Below are 20208 nucleotides of genomic sequence, written 5' to 3' on the forward strand. Positions count from 1 at the left end.
TGATGGACAATCTGTTGTTGTGGTTCATGACAAAAGCATCATGTTGAGGTTCAAACTTAAGTGCTGCCGAGAGATTCCTTGTACATGTACAGCCGTCTGCTGTTTGGCAGGGAAAAGCTTCGCATAAAAAACATGAAAGTTTGAATTTTTTTCAATTAATCTATTGACAGAAAGTCACACTTTAATTATTTTGATAATCAAAGGGTTATTGTAGCAAGAAAGTCTTTACTGTCTGATCACGTATGACAGTAAAATGAATGTTTTGGATTGAACAGTTGAAGCTGTCATCGTCCTCTGGGAGAAATTATAACGGGCACTATTCACTATTTTCCGGCATTTTGAAGACAAAATTAATCTGCAGATGAACTGATAATACGAATGATATTTGGTTGCAGCCCTTTTGTAGATGTAGATGTAGACAGATTTTAAACGAGCCCCTCAAAGAGACTTTCCTGGTGACACAGCCGTGTCTTCAGGTTCAAATGCAGTCAGGGTTTAATTATACACTAAATGATTGAGACTAAACAGTTGTGTTTTTGAACAAAAATAGTTGTGATCAAGCATCTTAAGTGCAAACAGGATGTTTTCATAGATTCTAAAAAAAGCAACACTCCAGTTACTTGACTAACAACTGTAGCTACAAATATTGCTCAATATAAATTATAAAATCACAGAAACATGCAGAAGTGTTTCCAAACAGGATGCATGCAGCGGAAATGGTGAAATGGTGAAAGCATTGTCTGTCTCTATTTAAAAATCTAGGCGTTTAATGCACTTCATCTGTTTTGACTTATATCTTTTCTATTTATTATTTTAATAAATGCCGATAATAACCTGTAACAAAGCCCAATAACAGCAGTGCAGCAGTGTTGTATGTGTTGTGCACTGCTGAAGTGATTCAAGAAGCCGCGTAAGAAACCACACGAGGAAAAAAAGTATTTGCTGGTTTGTCGGTTTCTCAAGTTAACAAGATGTTTTGGACCAAAAAAAAAAAAAAAATGACAATTACAAAACTTCCCTTTATGGAAAGTTTCACATTACTTCAGTCATGGGTGGGGTTATTTTCCAAAAGCAAGAAAAATAATCAAATATACTCTTTCATTTCATTATTTAATGATGAAAGTTGAACATTTTGTAATTACATATACAAGATACATAGTGCGATATAAGAGATCATTGCTGTATTAACCCTTGTGTTGTCCTTGGGTCAAACTGACCCGCAGCTGTGTTCAACCAAGTTCTATTTTATTTCTATATTTTTATATTTTTTTGGGATCATTGGTCATCATTCTTTAAAGAAACCATCACAGCCTCCTTGTCACCAATGATCCCAAAAAATATGAAAATAAAATAGAACTTGGTTGAACACAGCTGCGGGTCATTTTGACCCGAGGACAACACGAGGGTTAAAGCTGGTCTGTCTCGGTAGAGGAGCAGCATTGTTGAGTTGTGTGCCAAGAAACTTCCTGAAACCTTGTTGTTGCACAAAGAGGGTAGAAGTAGAAAAGGAAAAGAGAGGAAGAGTCACTTTTGAGCAGAAAAGAAGCTGCGTAGAAAAGAGAGAAGAAGACTGGAGGTAAAACAACGTTTACCTTGGGTTTAAAGTGTCTTTTTAAACTATAAATAGCTGTTGTTATCATTACAACACCTTTAAACATATTATGGCACTGATGGTAAAAGTAAGAGTTGACTTTGCTGGAGAAAAACTGGGTGGATTGAAGAAGTCTAAACTTGTGACAGCTGGTTTAATTATTCGGGTGATCAAAAGCCAGACAGCTGCCCTGAAATATGTCAGGACTCAATAGATATTTATTGATTATTTATTTATTAACTTGATTTATTTACCTTCTAAGAACAAACATTACAAAATGTTTTACGTAAAAAAGTTAGGGAAGTCACGGCCCTGGTTTAAGTGCGTTGTTACAATCGCAACTGCGGAATAACTGAACATGCAACATCCTGAACTCTGCGTGTGATGTCAACTGTGGACTTTCCCTTGATTCAATTTCTGCATCTTTATCGCATCTGCTGCTCTAAACTTTGTCGTGTGGAGGAAGAGACGAACACGTCGGGTATCAAATCAGGATGTTTGTTCTCATCTGGGCTGCTCTGCTTCTCTCTGTGAGAGGCAGCAACGCTAACACAGGTATGCATCTTCTTTGTGATCTTCTAATGCCACCAAGGTTAAATATTCATCTGCATGTTTGTGTTTGTGTCACTCTGACAGATTTTAAACATTTATTCTCACCCTGAATTGTACAGTTAATTAGTAGCATTACTGCCATCTGTTGACTTACTTGGAAACTAATCGTCATTTAAATCTTTTGTCCACCACATTTATTATGGATTAAAAAATGTATAAGATTCTGAATTTCTGATGTGTATGCAGAAGCCTTTCATGGCTTATTAAATATGGGTACAGCCAAAAATGTTATATTGTTTGTCCCTGTTTTTGTCTCCTCTGTAAAATTCAGGTTCATCAGTTGGTGAAACATGGTGTTGGGATGGATATTGTGTCGCTCTTAGTGAGGAGGAACTAACAGCAGAAGCTGGACTCTGTGTTGTGATACCGTGCACTTTCTCGTCTCCCCTTTATTTCAAACACATAGTTTGGTTCAAATGTGAACCATCTCGACCAAACTGTGGCAATTCTGACAGGATATTCAACTCTAACATGTACGGCAAAACAGTTCAGGATGGGTTCGAAGGACGAGTGTCACTTTTGGAGTCTAATCTGAGCCAAAAGAACTGCAGCATCATCATTAATGATCTCAAAGAGTCTGATTCTGGATCATATCAGTTCAGAGTGAATAGTCACTACAGTGGATTTTCATTCCCTCCAAGAGCAACTGTCTCTGTTAAAGGTATGAAAAGCTGCAGCAAAAACAACCAATAAGAGTATAAATCTTCAGTACTGTGCAGCAATGTATTTTGTGCTTTTATAGTCTTAATAAAGCATAAAGCAATTTGTCATTTGTCGCCCTCTGTGGGCACCTAGTAGGAACTGCAGCAGTTCCTGGTGAAACACTGAAGCCCATATTGAACCGTATTGACACTAATGCACTGTTTCCATTAGGTCTGAGTCAGAAGCCCACAGTGATGATTCCTCCGCTGACTGAGGGACAGCAGACCACACTGACCTGCATTGCTCCTGGTCTCTGCTCTGGATCTGTTCCTAAGATCACCTGGACATGGAAAGGAAAAGGAGAGAATGACTCTCACATCTCAGGAAATATCACTCATGTCAACACTGAGGCTCTAAGTCCTGTCACTCAGATACACAGCTCAGCTCTGACCTTTCACTCTTCAGCTGAACACCACGGCACTGAAATCACCTGTAAGATCAGCTTCACAGGGGACGCAACTACAGAGGAGACTTTGACTTTGAACGTGAGCTGTGAGTACGACTTAAGTGTTGTTGGAGGACAGTCGCTTTTTGTTTGGAAGCTATACGAATGTTTAATTTGTCATTTTGTCTCACAGATATTAAGGAAGTTAGAGTCACCGGGGATGTAAGCGTTAAAGAAGGCGAGACTCTGAATCTGACCTGCAGTGTTGAAAGTTTCCCTCCATCACTTTTCACGTGGACGAAGTCTTCCGATGAAAACATGTTAAATGGAACAGAAACTAATTTACAGAACGACACTTTACCCGACCTGCACAACGACACTGAAACCTACCAGCAGGAGGAAAGTGGAGTGGGCTTGTTTCTCATCTCTAATGTGACAGCAGAAGATTCTGGACAGTACATCTGCACAGCAAAACATCTCAACAGCACCCTGAAGAAAAAAGTCAACGTAACAGTAATGTGTAAGTGCACAACTTTGTGCTTTTAGACAGAACGTTTTTACTAGTAGTCTTTTTATTACCATCAGAACATTCAAATAATCCCACATCTCCAAATATACACCATTTTTATTTTCAGGCTTCGGCTCAGGAAGTTTTAGACATTGATGCCCTCTAGTGTTAGCATTTAAAAAAAAAAACAAAAAAAACACCCGTGTGGTTGGTTGACAAAGCAGAAAGGGTGCAAAACATGCATATCTTTTTTTTATCCAGGTGCTGAGTTACAAAACAAAAAAAAGATACTTCCTGTTAAAACAGGAACTCGCATTAGTTTACAGAGCAGCCGACAGTGCTACGAATTCCTGTTTTACCTGACAGTGCATACAGTAATTAATAAACATTACACATCGCTCATTAAAATTCTATACTATATAGAAATATCAATCAAACAGCTGTGTATTTTTCATGTACATTGCAGTATTCTTAATAATGCATGTTTTAAGATATTTTCACATTTTTTTCGAAACGTTTTTGGATTCGTTTTCTCCCTCCTCCTCTTAAATATATTGCACTGAGTAAATTGCTAAAATGTCCTCCGCAGATATAAGGGAACCTCGGATCGCTGGGAAGACGACCGTTGGGGAGGGAGGCGCTCTCAATCTGACCTGCAGCGCTGAAAGTTTCCCTCCGTCTCGTATAACGTGGACCAAACTTGGATCCAACGTGAGCCTGCACGCCGACACCGGATCAGCCTCGCTCGTCATCCCCAACGTGACAACAGAACATTCCGGAGAGTACGTCTGTACGGCACAACACCTGGACACAGCTGTGACTGTGCACGCTGACGTGGCCGTGACTTGTAAGTAGATGGTACTGGTCTCGACTGTGACGTTCATGTTCTCGGCACACCTGCAGCTCGCCTCGTGTTTGTTGTGATTCTTAACTGTTTTTAGGGTTTCCGAAGATCCACAATGTCTCCGGATGTGAGGTTCAGTCTGAGGTCCTGACCTGTGTGTGTGTCAGTGAGGGGATTCCTTTACCCACCATCGAATGGCCGCTGCTGAGGAACCACACAGAGTACTCTGTCACCACCGCTGTGTCAAACCGCTCTGTCAACAGCACCGTCACCCTGACTGTCAAAAAACATGGTAACACTGCTGTTGAGTGTGTCAGCATCAATGAAAATGGGGAAGTGAAACAAAACCTCGTCATCCGAAGAAACTCCTCCGATCAAGCTGGTACGTGTTCCCAACTAAAAAGCTTCCGCAAACTTTGGCCTTTTGACCATAACCTATTCTGATAGCCGCTGGGCAAGTTATTGTGCAGAATATTGTTCTTCAAAACAACAGAGGTGTTTACATGTTCTTTTTTTGTTTCTCCCGATTGTAGATCAATCTGAAAAATTATCACAAAATATTTTTAAGCTGGAAATCATCATTGCCTTTTTAATTGGGGTACTTCTTACAGCAGGGATTTGCTGTTTGGCCAAAAAATGCAACAGGTACACCATTATTTCCATTAAATGATATCCAGGTTTTAATTAGGGATAATGTTTATACTGAAATTTGTCATCATACACATTTTGCATTTCCATTTTTCTTTAGAAAAAAGCAGGAGACCTCTGGAAATTTGGACGAGACTCTGGAGATGGTGACCGGTCAAGACGATCCACTGGTACTTAAATATTTTATGTAATTATTAGAATATTTTTGTGCATAAATGTATGAATATTTAATAGTTTCTAGTATCTCCTCTATCTGCTTTTTAAATAACTACAATGGTTTGCATGTTTCGGTCAATTTCCTACTGGTCATATTATTGTTATTCAATGCAATAATGCTTAATGAACTTTGCAGTATTTTAGTTGAGTGAATCTGCTCTTTGAAGGAGCTCTTCTTGAGTCTGAGCAACAACGATGCTGCCAGGAAAAAAAAATGAATTCCCTGCTTAACACTCCACATGTGCAGTACATGGTCGTTAAATATCAGTTCAAAAAAAATATTAGTTAACGCTTTTAAAACCTGAGAAGTCGGGGTTTAAAGGCTGCTCTGCACACCTGCATTAATGTGATTGGATGTTACTAGTTGCCGAGCGGTGAGCAGTGAGTCACTGATGCTGAAGCTTAGATGACGCTGCTCGGTGCTCTGCCTGATCTAAATCTGAGTAAGATTCAGTTCATTTGTAAAAATCAGCTTACACAGGTTAAAAGTTGAAGACTTGAAAGATTGAGGTACTGTGAATTTGATCCCGGTCACTCGGAGATCATTCCTGCCCACTGCAATAAGACTGTACAATAACTCACCTCTGGCAAAATCCATCACAGTACAATAACACTGTTGACTGTGTTTCTTGGTCTGTTTGTATATAATATATATAGATATATAATGTACTGTATATACTGTGCATTTTATATTTATATTTTTTACTGCTATTTTATTGCTTTTCTATTATTATATTCTATTCTATTCGATTATTTTATTCTATTATTTCTATTATTATCTTATTGCTTCTGTATGCTGCTGTAGCGAAAAAAAAAAATTCCCCTCGGGGATTAATAAAGTAAATACCTACCTACCTACCTACGACCACATCGTTTTAGATAGCTGGAGTGCCCCTTCTATACAGGCAATGATCTTTTTAAAAAAGCAAATACATGTTGTGATGGATAAAACTATCTCGGGTCTCAAATCTGGCCTCAGCTGACATCCATTAAATGCCTGGGAAAAGAGAATATGGCTATGACTCGGAAGAAAATGTTTGGCACTAATGTAAATATACCAGATAGAGACATTTTATACATTTCATGCATAACGTTGAGCTTTCCTGCAGCTGCTCCGTGAGTCATATTTTCATTGTACCAACAGATGTATGACGGTCAAGCTGAACAAGATGATCAGACGCGTGCTGCAGAAAGAGCTCAGAATGGAGGCGTGGCAGCAGAGAACGCAGGCCGTGAACTCGACAGTGAGCCAAAAGACGTGGAGTACGCCAGCATCGATTTCTCCCTGTTGAAAAGAAACTGTTCCAGGGAGGCAGCGAAGAAGCAAGAAAACACCGAGACGGAGTACGCGGAAATTCAAAGGGGAGTAAAACGGAACAGGGATGAGGATGGTGATGTGTTGGAGGGCAAAGAGGACGAGGCGATGACAGCGGGGGATGAGGAGAGAAAACTTTGTGTCCCAAACGAAGAGGAAGGGCACGACGAAGCGGTGTACTCCAGCGTGAAGGATGTGATGGATGCGATATGAAGACGGCGTTTCATTGTCCAGTTGCCTGAGGATGACGTTTCTTTGACCTCAAAGATGTGATGATATAATGAACTGAAGATGGATTGTCATTTCGAACGCTTTCTACCGTCGGCCGCGACCTTCAAACACCAGCCAGAAGCGACCGCAAATGAGGGAATCGGTTGCCTTCAACAGAAACTGAGGACTTGTGGTGACTTCTGGATATCAATTTCGAAAAAGAGGGACGGCCTCACATACTTATCTGATTTTCAATAAACATTTGGTTCCTCATGATGTTTCGGACTTCTCTACCGGTGTCTTTTAATGGCTCGAGTATGATCAGTCAATCAGGGGAAGCTATTTGATTTTTTTTTGTTTCTTGGTTTTAAATGGTGCAATTTAATCGAGAATGGATCGGCATGAACTGAATTTAACGGTGCATCTGGATTGAGAGGAAATATTCATTTGTTAATTAAAAACACATTTAGATGCAGAACGTATCGTAGGGTAGAGGCCCCGAAGAGCTAAAGTGGAACTTTAAAAACAGCTGCTGTACGGTCGATCACAGGCGTATGCACCAAATTAAAACACCGGAGAGAGTGAGAATGCGCGGCCTCTTTTGACGGATTGAATGAGGTTAAAAGAGCCTGTTCAGGGGTTAGCACTGTCGTCTCGCAGCAAGAAGGTTCACGGTTCGAGCTTCAGCCGGGGCCTTTCTGTGTGGAGTTTGCATATTCTCCCCGTGCCTGCGTGGGTTCTCTCCGGGCACTCCGGCTTCCTCCCACCACCCAAAAACATGGGTGAGTGTGAATGCAAACCTCTTGCTGTCTTCCTGTGTTGGCCCTGTGATAGATGGGGATGTGAGGGCCTCGCCCAAAGTCAGCTGGGATAGGCTCGAGCTCCCACGTGACCCTGCTCAAGGTATAAAGCGGGGTAAATAAATAAATGGATCGATGGAATCTGTAAGGTCTAAACATTTTAAGTGATGGGCTTTAAATAACAAACTAATACTGTTGAACGGGGATTTAGATTTTCTCCTTCCCTAAACCACTGAAAATTCATGCACTCTGATTTAGCATTTTGAGGTTGACTATTCGGAATGAACGAGGAAATGAAACTTCGTGCCAAACGGGTCATTCAGGCTCGGCCGTTGAAGCAAACCTGCCAAGGAACAGGTTAGTTTCGCAGAGAAAGTAACTGACTCAAAGTGATCTCTGTTTCTGGAACTGAAAACTCAAGAGTCTTCCTCAACTCGGGGTTAACAGACGAATAAAGTCAGCTATGGTGCGCACATTTATGTCCACCACAGGAATGAATTATGATAACTTTGATAACGCGTTCTTCTGCAAAACTAATGAAATCATTGCAATCTATTGTACTAAATATGCTAAACAATGTGGTAAATCGCAGTAAATATACAGCAGCATGTAGCATTTTAATAGCCAGCCTGCTAACATTAGCATTTAACCCCAAAGCGCCGCCTTCACACGGCCTCTCGAAACTGTAAAGTCTGTTTTACCTGTCATTAAGACTCAAAGGGAAGGTTTGTATTTGTACAGGTCCCTTGTGTAAACAATACTCACCTGCCTTTAGTGGAAGAAATTCTTTGTAAACATGCATTTCAAGGTTTTGTAAATTGGAGATATTGAGGAGGCATCTCACGAAGTTACTGTTTCTGTTGTATAAAATGCTTTAAGTTTTCAAAGACAGTGCTGCAGGTTTGCAGTGGAGAGATTAAAAACCTAGCGCACATTTCATTGTAAAAAAATACATTAAAGGACATTTACCCTAAATTGCAATATTTTTCACGTTTATTTCTTGTAGATTATTTTTGCATATGTTTTGGAATATTTTTATTTTTCAAACTGATAAAACATTGGCTCTATTTTACTGTAAATTCTTTTTTTTTTCTTCAAGTCATACATTTTTTTAAATGCATTTTTTTATAAACATAAAACCACGGCCTTCAATATAACATACATTGGGGAGTGTGAAGAACACTATAAATAACCTCTGAGAATTTCTGAGAACAATACTTGTGCAATAAGCCAATAACTATAAAAAAATTTTTTAAAAAAACAACAACATACTGTTGCAACTACCGAGGTTCTTTGTAAGAGGCTGCAAAATGCTGAAATCAAGAACTAAGACGAATACTGAAACTAGCCTGCTGAGTCTGCTGGAGATTTAATTTGGTCATAAATGAGGCAGAGCACTTAACTTCATTACTTTGATGACGAGTACTGCTTCAATACTGGTATCCAAAAATACCAAAGTTTGATACCGAGGCTACATCTACACATATTCTACATATCTACGTATTCCATCTAAAACCCATAACACTTGCAATGTTTACACAGGAATTAATCTCAAGAGTTGGTGAGCCACAGCGTTTAACATACACTCGATTTCAACTTACAACGCCTCGTTTCGCTCTTTTCAACACTTTGGCCACATAGTTGTTTGAGTTGCATGCGCTGCAGCAACTGGGGACCAGAGAGCACTCTGTGTGCAGCTGGTTACCTGGAGTCTACTAATACACTCTCACCCTCTAAACTCCACGAATACTAAAGATTTGCAGCACAATGTGTCGGGCAATTTCCTTTTTCTAAATTTAATCAAAGTGGTGTCTAAAAAAAGTAGCGTTCAGGAACCGGTACGGAAGCAATGGTACTGGTAACGGTATCAAAAATGTTAAAATGGTATCCATAACAGTTCATGCATTAAAAAACAAATGATTAAATGAATGACAATATTTGACAACTGACCATCTGTATTCAAGTGGCACCGCAAATGTTAACCAGTAATGTTGATGCACATTATGCACATGATGCCTTACAATAGTTTCGATAAGATATTTTTGTAAACACAAGTGCAGCACTCCCCACTTTTTCAAAGTTTTCCACGAGTAAATAATCAAGACTTCAACTCATTTCATGTTCCACATTAGTAACTTTTTATTTTCACAGTACGTGATATGAGGTTCTATCTTAAAGCAGAGCAGTCTGAGAGAGGAAGTAATGACCGTCAGTATGAAGAGAAACTTCCTGGAAACATTTTGAAATGCAAAGACGAGAAGTAAAAGAGGAGGTCAGTTCACAGTAGAAACCCTGAGCAGGGATCGGTGAGGGGAAACAATTCAACGAGAAAGGTAAGACGCGACATTTAATATGAAATATTGTTTAAGAATGAAGAATTCAATTCTGCACTAATGTCATAAAATACTTTTTAAATTAATCAGTGTACATTTAATTGTGGAAGTTTGTGGTGGGAGGGGTTTCAATATTTGCAGATATAAAATGATCATTTATTCATCACTTTTGCATAAGACATACTACAAAGTGCATCAAATTCAAACATTTTAGGCATATCAAGATGCCAGTTAACTCTATTAATGTAACTACAGAAGGCTTCAACATGCAACATCCTGTATTTAAATCTGTGCTGTCAACCCTGAAGGTGTTTCGGAGTTAGTTTCATCCACCGAACTTTACACTTTTTTTTTTTGCTCTTTTTGTGTCTCTGTGCGTCTGAACAGAAGTTTGTCCTGTGGAGGGACAGATTGTAGAAATCAAGATGTTTGTTCTCATCTGGGCAACTCTGCTCTTTGCTGACAAAGGTAAAGGAGGCAACTTTATTGAAATCTTACAAATCTTCGTCAATATCAAATATGATGACACCATAAATATTCCGAATGATACTTAAATGTCCTTTCATTTAAAATGTTACTTTTAATGCAGAATCAATTTACAAAATAACATTTTAAAAGTGAAAAGTAATATTAAATTGTGTTTTACATATATTATATGCGTGCATCTCTAACTTATCCTCGATAAAATACCATAGCACCCTCGATGTCATTAAGCCAGTATATTAGATGCCGAGAACAGCAGTCAAGTAAAAGAGGCACCGCCTTTCAGATGAAGTAATCTTATTTTATCAGTAAATGTCGTTGTTGTCAAAATCGAAACATAATCTGTTTCTGTTTGTCTTTTTCTTTTTTGCAGTATCAGGTGCATCTGAGGAGAGGAACGTCTGTGATGGTGGGAAGAAAAACTGTATCACTCTCCCTGAAGGAAACATAACAGCAGAGGCTGGACTCTGTGTTGTTTTACCGTGTTCTATCACCCAACCTCATAATGTCAAAAGTATAACTTGGAACAAATGTAGTAAAAAACGTAACACAACAATATTTGAATCCACACCAAAAAAAAACGTTGATCCCGGGTTTAGAGGACGAGTGTCACTGTTGGATACTGACCTGAGGAAGAAGAACTGCAGCATCATCATCAAAGACCTCACCAAGTCAGACTCTGGATCGTATCAACTCACAGTTAATTCCCAGGGGAAGAACTCCATCACAGTCAATGCTAAAGCGACTATTGTTGTTACAGGTATCAACGGCCACATCAACTACTTTATGTTCAGTGACTTTATAAGCTGTTAAACATGTTTGGCTTTTTCCATTTTTAAGAGAGCCGGCCCGTCCAAATTACAATGAAGTATATTTTTACATTTACCCATAGCTGCATCGAGTCATGAAGACATGTTTGCTTTCATGTGATGTTATTTTGAGGCATGAAACTGAGGTTTCTGTTACCACCGCAGTGACAGAGACAAAGACAGCAGGTCCTTCTGGAAACAAGGTCATGGGTACTCACTGAGGGCAGTTATTATCAGAACTACGTAGTAAAGAAATAGTTTCAAAGAAAACTGTATTATTGTGTGATTTAGGTGAACTAATCCTGTAATAAGGCATAAAGTAATATTTGATGATAACCTGGTGGAGTTCTGTAGGACCTCGTGCTAAAGTGACAAAGCTTTTATCTGTCTAGAAATGTTCCTCTTTTACCTCGAACTGTTCAACAAACCAACTGATTATTTTTGTCTTCTTTGTTGACGATGACCTCCATCTTGAGTTCACTCATCGATTGAATCTTCCTCACGCTTTTTTTTTTTTTACATTCTCCCATTAGATCTGAGTCAGAAGCCCACAGTGATGATTCCTCTGCTGGCTGAGGGACAGCAGACCACACTGACCTGCACTGCTCCTGGTCTCTGCTCTGGATCTGTTCCTAACATCACCTGGACGTGGAAAGGAAAAGGAGAGAATGACTCTCACATCTCAGGAAACACCACAGATGTCATCACTGAGGGTCTAAGTCCTGTCACTCAGATACACAGCTCAACTCTGACCTTTAACTCTTCAGCTGAACACCACGGCACTGAAATCACCTGTAAGATCAGCTTCACAGGGAACACAACTACAGAGGAGACAAAAACTCTTAATGTGACCTGTGAGTTATACATTACTATTTACATTGGAAAATGTAAAAAAAGAAAAAGAAAACGGTGTTAAATTTTTGCAAAGGTTTAGGACACTCGTTTACATGTTTTTATGTTTCTTTTTGACCGTTTTTCTAAAAGCTTTTTTCATTTTTAGATGTCAAGGAGCTGAAAATCAGTGTAAATACGGATGTCAAGAAGGGTGACGCTCTGAATCTGACCTGCAGTGTTGATAGTTTTCCTGCGTCTTTTATCACCTGGACTAAATTTGGTTCCAACAAAAGTCTGCTCGAAGAAAATGGAAATGAAACGCAAAATAACAACGGACACGCTTCTCTTATAATCCCAACTGTGACAGCAGAACATTATGGACAATACATCTGTACCGCGAGACATCTGAAGGTCAACCTGACAAAAAACATTACAGTAACACGTGAGTACATTTTCCAAATGCTCTAAGGCAGAGGTCTTCAACAGGGAGGTACTGCAGGGGGTCTGTGAAATGTTTGGCTGATTAGACAATTTTTCAGTTTTTTTTCTTCACAAATTTAAATGTCTTTAAATACACATTAACATGAATCCAACGTATTGCAGCGAATGGATAAATGGAGGCAGAAGATGTTATCTTTCACACAGGAGTTCTCTCAAGCTGGACACCGGTTCACTCACAGCGCGAGACTAGCCAGGACCTGTCCCTCCAAGCCTCCTGCACTCCTCCAGTTTAATATAAAACACAATTTTATACAATACATATAGTCGGGGGTCCCTGCGCCATCTCTCTATCAGTTTGGGGGTCCTTGGCCTGAAAAACGTCGAAGACCCCTGCTCTAAGGAAGTAAATGTATTGTTGTGTTCTACATTATGTGTTAAATTGTAGCTACTAAAATACTGTGATATCTTGTCTTACATTTTGGGCTCTAACCCACATAATCCTTTTTTTTTTTTTTTTTTTTTTTTTAAAGGCCTTTCACAGATTTAGGCTTCCAGGTGGTGTTTAGTCTCATATTGGAGCCATGTTTTTAAAAAAAAAAAATAAAAAAAAAAAGTCTGTTCTTATGAGCTTACTCTATATTTGCTGTGGTTTTCTGTTCTTGTGTTTTCAGTTTCTCCAACGATCTTGAACAGCTCTGTATGTAAGATTGAGTCAGACGTCCTGACCTGTGTGTGTACCGGAGAGGGACTTCCTGTACCCGCCATCGAATGGCCGCTGCTGAGGAACCACACAGAGTACACTGTCATCACCACTTTGTCAAACCGCTCTGTCAACAGCACCGTCATTGTCTCCATGAAAGGTCAAAATATCTCCTTTGCAGAGTGTATCAGCAGTAATGGTAGTGAGGGCGCAAAACTAAATATCACCATTGTGAAAAATGAGCAACAGCAAGAGGGTGAGTAAAATACTTCTCAACACTAAACCACTGCTTTAATAAGACATTTTCACTTCCCTTTTCATTCAAGCACTCTCAACAAGACACGTAAGTGACAACAGTTTTTTTTCATCTTGATTCCAGATCTATACACAAAATTGTTGATGATTGCTCAACAGCCGGAATCCATTGTTTCGTTTTTGTTTGGACTTCTGATTGGGATATCTCTTTCAGCAATCATTGCTTGTCTGGCAAGAAAATGCTGCAGGTACAGTTTTAGATTTTGAAGTTTATTCTTACTGTGGTGCATGTCTGACATACAGACAGACACACACGAACTGCTTTTATTTTAATTTATAATTTCAGGCTCAATTCTTGTACTAACATCAATTGGTAACGGATCATGACGGTATTTTAGCATGTTTTATTCTGACATGAAAATCACACGGGTACACCAGGGGTCTCCTCTGAGAGCCACTTTGACGAAATGAAAGTGTCCGAGAGCTACTCATGTTTAGTAACATGTATACACATAGCTGAGCTCCACCCAAACCAACTGAATAGGCTTCTTTTATGTGGACAATGACAAATTCAAAATCACCCGTGTGCTAACTTAAAATCCTGTTTTAACAATGGCTTTTATTCAAACATTTCATTGTTTATTAACACGTATTCCTCTTTCATTACATTTCTTCACAGAAGAAAACAGAAGAGGTCTGAAAACCTGGAGATGGTGTCCACTGACTCTTTTCCACAGGTATTTATGTTACTACTAGATAAATGCTAATTAGGTAAAGTCTCGGAATTTTTTTACTACAACGTGAAGCTTGTATTTGTATCCTTCATTTTGCCACACAATAAGAATCCACTTGCAAAGACTTAACCGTGTTAAATGTAATATTTCACAGCGAACCTCATGTCGGCTTTTCTTAATGTTGCACTGTGATACAGTTAGACTGATTTGATAGCATTATCCCACAAAAACAATCTGAACTACAACTAAAATAAAAAAAAGCAGGTGTGATCAGTTTAACAAATTACCAACAATATATCACGTTTTTGAAGCTGCTTTCGAACCACTTATGTTTTGTGTGTAGGGTCTTGGAATATCACCGATATCGCACAACTTTCATGCATTGTGTAGTTTTAGTCGTCGTGCTCGCATCCGCCAGCAAACGGAATCTCGTATCTGCATTGTACCTAACAGATGGATGGTGTTGGAGCAGCGGACGATGATGGGATCCGCTACCAACAGGCAGCTGAAGGTGGAGCTGCTTCTACTGCGCAGGCGGCGCCTGATGGTGGCCGGAAACCGAAGGAGGTGGAGTACTCCCACATTGACTTCTCGGCGATGAAAAGGAAGAATCCTGCAGAGGGAGAGGCAGAGGAGACACAAGACACCACAGAGACAGAGTACGCTGAAATTAAGAAAGAAGAAATGGAGGACAGACAAGACTATGATGGCGGAGAAGATGGTGAAAGGTTGGAGGGCGATAAAGAGAAGGAGGTGATGATAGAGGAGGACAAGGAGCCTGAAGAGTGCATTCCGGCTGAGGAGGAGGAGGAGGAGAAGGGGGGTGAGGATGTGGCGCTGTACTCCAATGTGAAAGAAATAATGGGTGAGATTTGAGGACAGGATACGGTTTACTGTTAATGAAGCAAACAACGAGACAAGCATTTAACGGAGGATGGAGGATAAGTAAAAGATGGGGGTTGATGTAGTGCAGAAATCTGTGTTCAGATTTGATGCATGTGTGTGTGTTTTTTTTAGGTAGCTATCGGCATTTCTTTTGCGTGCTTTTGTGTTTATATATTTTCAGCACAAAAAAAAAAAAAGACGAATGAAAAGAAGCAGGCAGATGTTAAGTAGTGATGTGGAAAGGAAAAATGTTTGGATCCCAAGTAGGATTGAGGTTTTACTGTTATCTAAGCGTGTCGTTGTTACTCCATCCATTCCGCTACCAATACAATAGCAAAATCAGGTGACACCTTCTTCCTTGTACAGAATTAAAAAAAATTCTACACAACTTTAGCTTCACACGCTTCCTCCACAATGAAGCCGCTTTGTTTATAAATACAATAGACTGCATATAAAAGTGGACGTAGCTTCCGTGTCTGAAAAGCCCGACCGACGAGGAAGTCCCTTAAACTGCAATACCACCGAGCGCCACCAGGGGTTGGCTCAAAAAAAAAAAAAAAAGCCTCCGGCTTACCCGGAGTACCCATTCAATTTTTTTCATGAAATACAAAGTCAATACATTTTTGTAAAGTCATTATGGTGTCGTTTGCCAACATCACTCCTTCTTATTAGTTTTTTTTGGGGTCCGTCTGAAAATAATACCATCGTTAATTGGATATTAGACCTCAAAAAGTGGTAGGCTTGGGGGGGCGTGTCTGTTTGATTGACAGGCCTGTGGTGCAGTCAGGTTTCCGCTATAAGTGCGCGGGGCATAGTGTCCTTGGGTTTCCAGTCGCTTGTCCCCCAGCACGTCCATATATGCTCATTTATGGCTCCAAACTAGCAAGATGGCAATGGACACTGGTTGACGTCACTGTTGGTTGCTGCTTGATAAATATACAAAATTAAACAAGTGAAAATCTTGAGGAACATTTGCACTCTTTGTTTGCCACAGACAGTTTGTTTGTATGCAAATTGGCATTGATGTATATCAACAGCTTTATGTAGAAGCTTTTTTTTTTATTACTCTTAGACAATGTACATTCAACATTTAAAAACAACAAAATGCAGCTGAAATGACATTTAAATAAACAGAGTAAATTATTACTATAAATGGGGAAGTTGTAATTGTGTCCTTTCTTTGGCAATGTCTTCTTTGGGCTGTTCTTGACAAATCTTCTGCTGTCTCCACGGTAAAGTTGACTTACAACACTGGAGGCCGAGGGATGCAAGACAACTTTATGTTTTTGGTTACATAATAAGCGCAGTTGTGGCTGTGTCTCGGTGTGTCCACCTCCACACTCGTCAATGGTCTATGAGCATGGGCGTAACCACGGCCTTTTTTTGGGGTGGGGGGGGGGGGGGCGTTTGGGGGGGTTGTATCCCCTTAATACTGAGAAAATACCAATATGTCCCCCCTGTATAGAGTAGAAAATATGTTAAATCGGGGTCTCGGTCAGTCAGCGGAGGGGAACAGGAGAGAAGAACGCTCACTTCACCCAATAAGAAGAAAAAGCAGCAGCCGGACAGAGGAGTTTTTTTTTTTTTTTTCAAACAGTAAGTAACAGATACCTGAACAGGTAACAGCTCAGTAGAAGAGGCAATAATAACCAACATTTCAGCGGACTGCTACCACTGTACAATGTACACTTTATAGACTTTTAGCTAAGTTAGCTAACCCGCCTTGTTTGGCTCCTGACAGGTTCAAAGTTGAATTATAAGTGTGTGACGGTGTTATGGAAAGGTTTCCTACAATGTTAGATTTTCTTGTTTGATCAGTTAGCAGCTGTAATGTCGCTCTGCTCGAAGCCACCAGACTCCATTCATAAAAAAAAAATTAAAAAAAACATTGTTGAGTTTGGTGGCTTTGAGCAGAGCATTACGGGACTTTGAGTATGCGGCCTACCGTCCATAATACAGACATCATATTGCTATCTGTCAGTGATATTTATTCGTGATCCTTTAGGTTTGTAGGTTTCCAAAGTGGAGAGACTAAAGAATGCAAAGTTTATCCTGGTGAGCATGATCAATAGGAGAACATATCATTCCCTTTTTTTTATGGGATTTTGGACAAAATACTATAGTATTACAATGTTTTGACATTTTGGACGACATCCTATATTATGATTTTTTTTTTTTTTTTTTTTTTTTTTTTTTTTTTACTTTTAGGAGGACATTCTATAGTGTGATATTTATGACATTTTGGACAACCTACAATAGTACACTTTTTTTTTGTTTTTGCTGCTGTTGAGCCCTTTTAGGGGTGAACATGCAAACTTCTGTATTAACATCTATGTGGTCAGTTGCTGTTTTCTGGTCCAGTTTTAGAAACCAAGCTTCCTCTTTGTTAAATGTAGTTGTTTATAAAATGTTTGTCCCTTTTGAAAGGGAAAAATAACCGTCCTATTGAGACAGAGACTCCGGTAAGGTGAGATTCAGATAAATTGTGCAGCTCTATTGCAATTTAGTTGCTAAAATTTTATATATATATATGTTTAGCTACTATAGGCATCTTCAGTATTAATAATTTGATAAATGTCTTTAAAAATGTTAAACACTCCAAAATTGTAGATAAAGCAGCAGAGTTTTGTCCCTTTAAATTTAGCTTAGCAGCTAAACACTTTTGTCATTTAGCATTTAATAATTATTTACAAAAGATAAACCCATAAAACATGTTACCAAAATATAACAATTCATCGTGCTTAATTTACTGTATGTGTTTGAATTCACAGAGGAACCTGACACAGTCATTAGGGAACATTTAGGTTAGGCTGCAAATAGCACTAGTTCCTCTTTCAGAGGTTCAGCATTTTTACCAATGTCGCTATTTTTCAATAGAAGAACTTACTCTTCAACAGTAATTCGATATCCTGATGAATTAGCAATAATAATAATAATAATAATAATAATAACAACTTATGAATAATTTGTCTGAGACCCTGGACATGGTGACAAGCAAGATGACCCCACTGGTAAATTATACTGCCAGTTGTGTTCTTGCACCAGTTCGTAGAGTTTGACTTTGGCGACATCTGGTGGCAGTGCTGGAAAAAGACTGTAGGATTTCATGTTAAAAAAGAGCCACTTGAGTTGATTTTGGGTGACTGAGGATGAGGATGTCCGTGGTCTTCATTTGTGTTTTGTACCTGACTGATGAGTGCTGGTTAAGCAGTAGAAGATAATCACATGCAGGACAAAGAGAAGAAGCTGAAGTGGCGAGAAAACCAGACACTGTTGAAAAGAAAGAGTCCATCTTAGGAAGGGACGACGCAAAGAATCAGAGGGACGAACAACGCTGAATATTAAGAAAGAAGCAGGTTGACGGAGAGGATGACGAGCCGTGACGTTGTGCGCCGGAAGAGAAGGAAGGATGTAAAGAACTTAATGGGTCAGGATTGTGCAGTTTATGCTTGAGGATAAAGTTAATTCTATAATTTGTTCTGATGTTTTGCTTTCTTGTGTATCGACCTTGTTTACTGTTTCTGCCATGGTATTATTATTATTTTTATTATTTAAAAAAAAAAAAAAAAAACTGAGCCTGAAGGAAACCACAAGTGATCAAAACACCACAGTAGTAGTACCCTAGTTTATAAAAAGTTAGATAGAAAAGATAAAGTATTTTTGAATGAACTATATTTGTACTTTGAGTTAACTATGTTTCACAACATATATATTGTGAATGAAAAAAATATATTCACAAAGAAATCTCTTCTGCTGTCAAATAGATAAGAAATCCCCACAGACTGTGGGAAATCACTGACGCCAGTCTAAAATAACTCCTGAAACACCAAGCAGGTGTCGGATGCTTTACACATTTGTGTTCCTCTTAAAAGAAAAAAAAAAGTGAAACTCTGCAGAGTGGTTCCCAATGTTTTCAAACAGTATTTTACATCTCCCATCACTTTCATTAACATTACTTTGTTCCTCTTTACCGGTAATGAAATGATTCACGGTAAATGAAAGAAACACTGGTCATATTGCTGCGTGTGTTTTTGTATAACATTGAAAGAGAAGCTGGTTGCGCTGCATACCCCTGCGGTACAAAGGTGTATCAGACGACTAAAACTTCTTTTGGCTTCCAGCTTCGTGGTAAAAGCGATTTTAGTCAAGAGTTCAACATTGCGGACGGCGAACTTGTTACGGCTGTCGGCGAATCAAACCTCTTGTTTTAAAGAAAGCGATTGTTACTGCACCACAAATATTGCTTCATTAAATAGCACATTGTTACGTACTTGTAAAGGTGTGAGCATTCTGCTAGGCGAAAGCCAGCTTTACACACACACACACACGCACGCACACACACACACACACACACACACACACACGCACGCACACACACGCACGCATGTGCTTAAACTGATTTTGGATTAAGAGTTTACGGGATTAGGATGTTCCGCTAGCTCGGCGGACACCTTAAATAGATCAACCAGACGCTGGCAGTGCTTCAGAGCTGCAGAAGAATCCGCACTTGACGGAAAAAATATCTCAACCAGAGGGCTCCTTCTGCTCCGGACGTGCAGGGTGAGTGTGTGCCGTGTTGTTGACCGGGAACTAAAAGAAGAGCTGGCGGTTTTTAGTATTTCAACATTCGGGCATTTTGGTTGCGGTCAAGTGTAAATATAACGTGCACCGGCAGCGGAGAAGGACGTATTCAAATCCTTAAATAAAAGTACAACAATGTAAAAAAATACTCCATTGAAGTACAAGTACTTACAAAGTATACTTAAAGCATCAAAAGTAAAAAAAAAAAAGCTCATTCTTCTATAAAGTGTCCCATGTGACTGGTATATGAATCAGTGTTGGAATTTTTTTATATTCATGCAACAAGCTGCATCAGTAATATAAATGATTGAGATATTGAATA

At 39.3% G+C, this 20208-nt stretch overlaps 2 protein-coding genes across 2 annotated transcripts; both read left to right on the top strand.

Annotated features, from left to right (window-relative positions):
• The first annotated feature begins 1430 nt into the window (after positions 1 to 1430).
• LOC138193274 (sialic acid-binding Ig-like lectin 10) lies at positions 1431 to 8796 on the top strand. The gene is made up of 10 exons (XM_069141214.1): positions 1431 to 1576; positions 2054 to 2146; positions 2475 to 2864; positions 3077 to 3397; positions 3484 to 3810; positions 4388 to 4645; positions 4740 to 5024; positions 5176 to 5287; positions 5391 to 5460; positions 6651 to 8796. The coding sequence occupies exons 2-10, from the start codon at positions 2086 to 2088 to the stop codon at positions 7032 to 7034; spliced, it is 2208 nt and encodes a 735-aa protein (XP_068997315.1). The 5' UTR covers positions 1431 to 1576; positions 2054 to 2085; the 3' UTR covers positions 7035 to 8796.
• A 1288-nt stretch (positions 8797 to 10084) lies between these two features.
• On the top strand, positions 10085 to 16482 carry LOC138193328 (sialic acid-binding Ig-like lectin 5). Its single transcript, XM_069141312.1, has 9 exons — positions 10085 to 10164; positions 10552 to 10632; positions 11021 to 11407; positions 11990 to 12310; positions 12457 to 12732; positions 13403 to 13687; positions 13811 to 13934; positions 14366 to 14423; positions 14874 to 16482. Exons 2-9 carry the CDS (start codon positions 10590 to 10592, stop codon positions 15294 to 15296), a joined length of 1917 nt encoding a protein of 638 aa, XP_068997413.1. The 5' UTR covers positions 10085 to 10164; positions 10552 to 10589; the 3' UTR covers positions 15297 to 16482.
• The last annotated feature ends 3726 nt before the right edge of the window (positions 16483 to 20208 follow it).

This window comes from Embiotoca jacksoni, unplaced genomic scaffold (assembly GCF_022577435.1).
Source record: "Embiotoca jacksoni isolate LCO1_2020_lvr unplaced genomic scaffold, fEmbJac1.0.p SCAF_11, whole genome shotgun sequence".
NCBI lineage: Eukaryota > Metazoa > Chordata > Actinopteri > Embiotocidae > Embiotoca > Embiotoca jacksoni.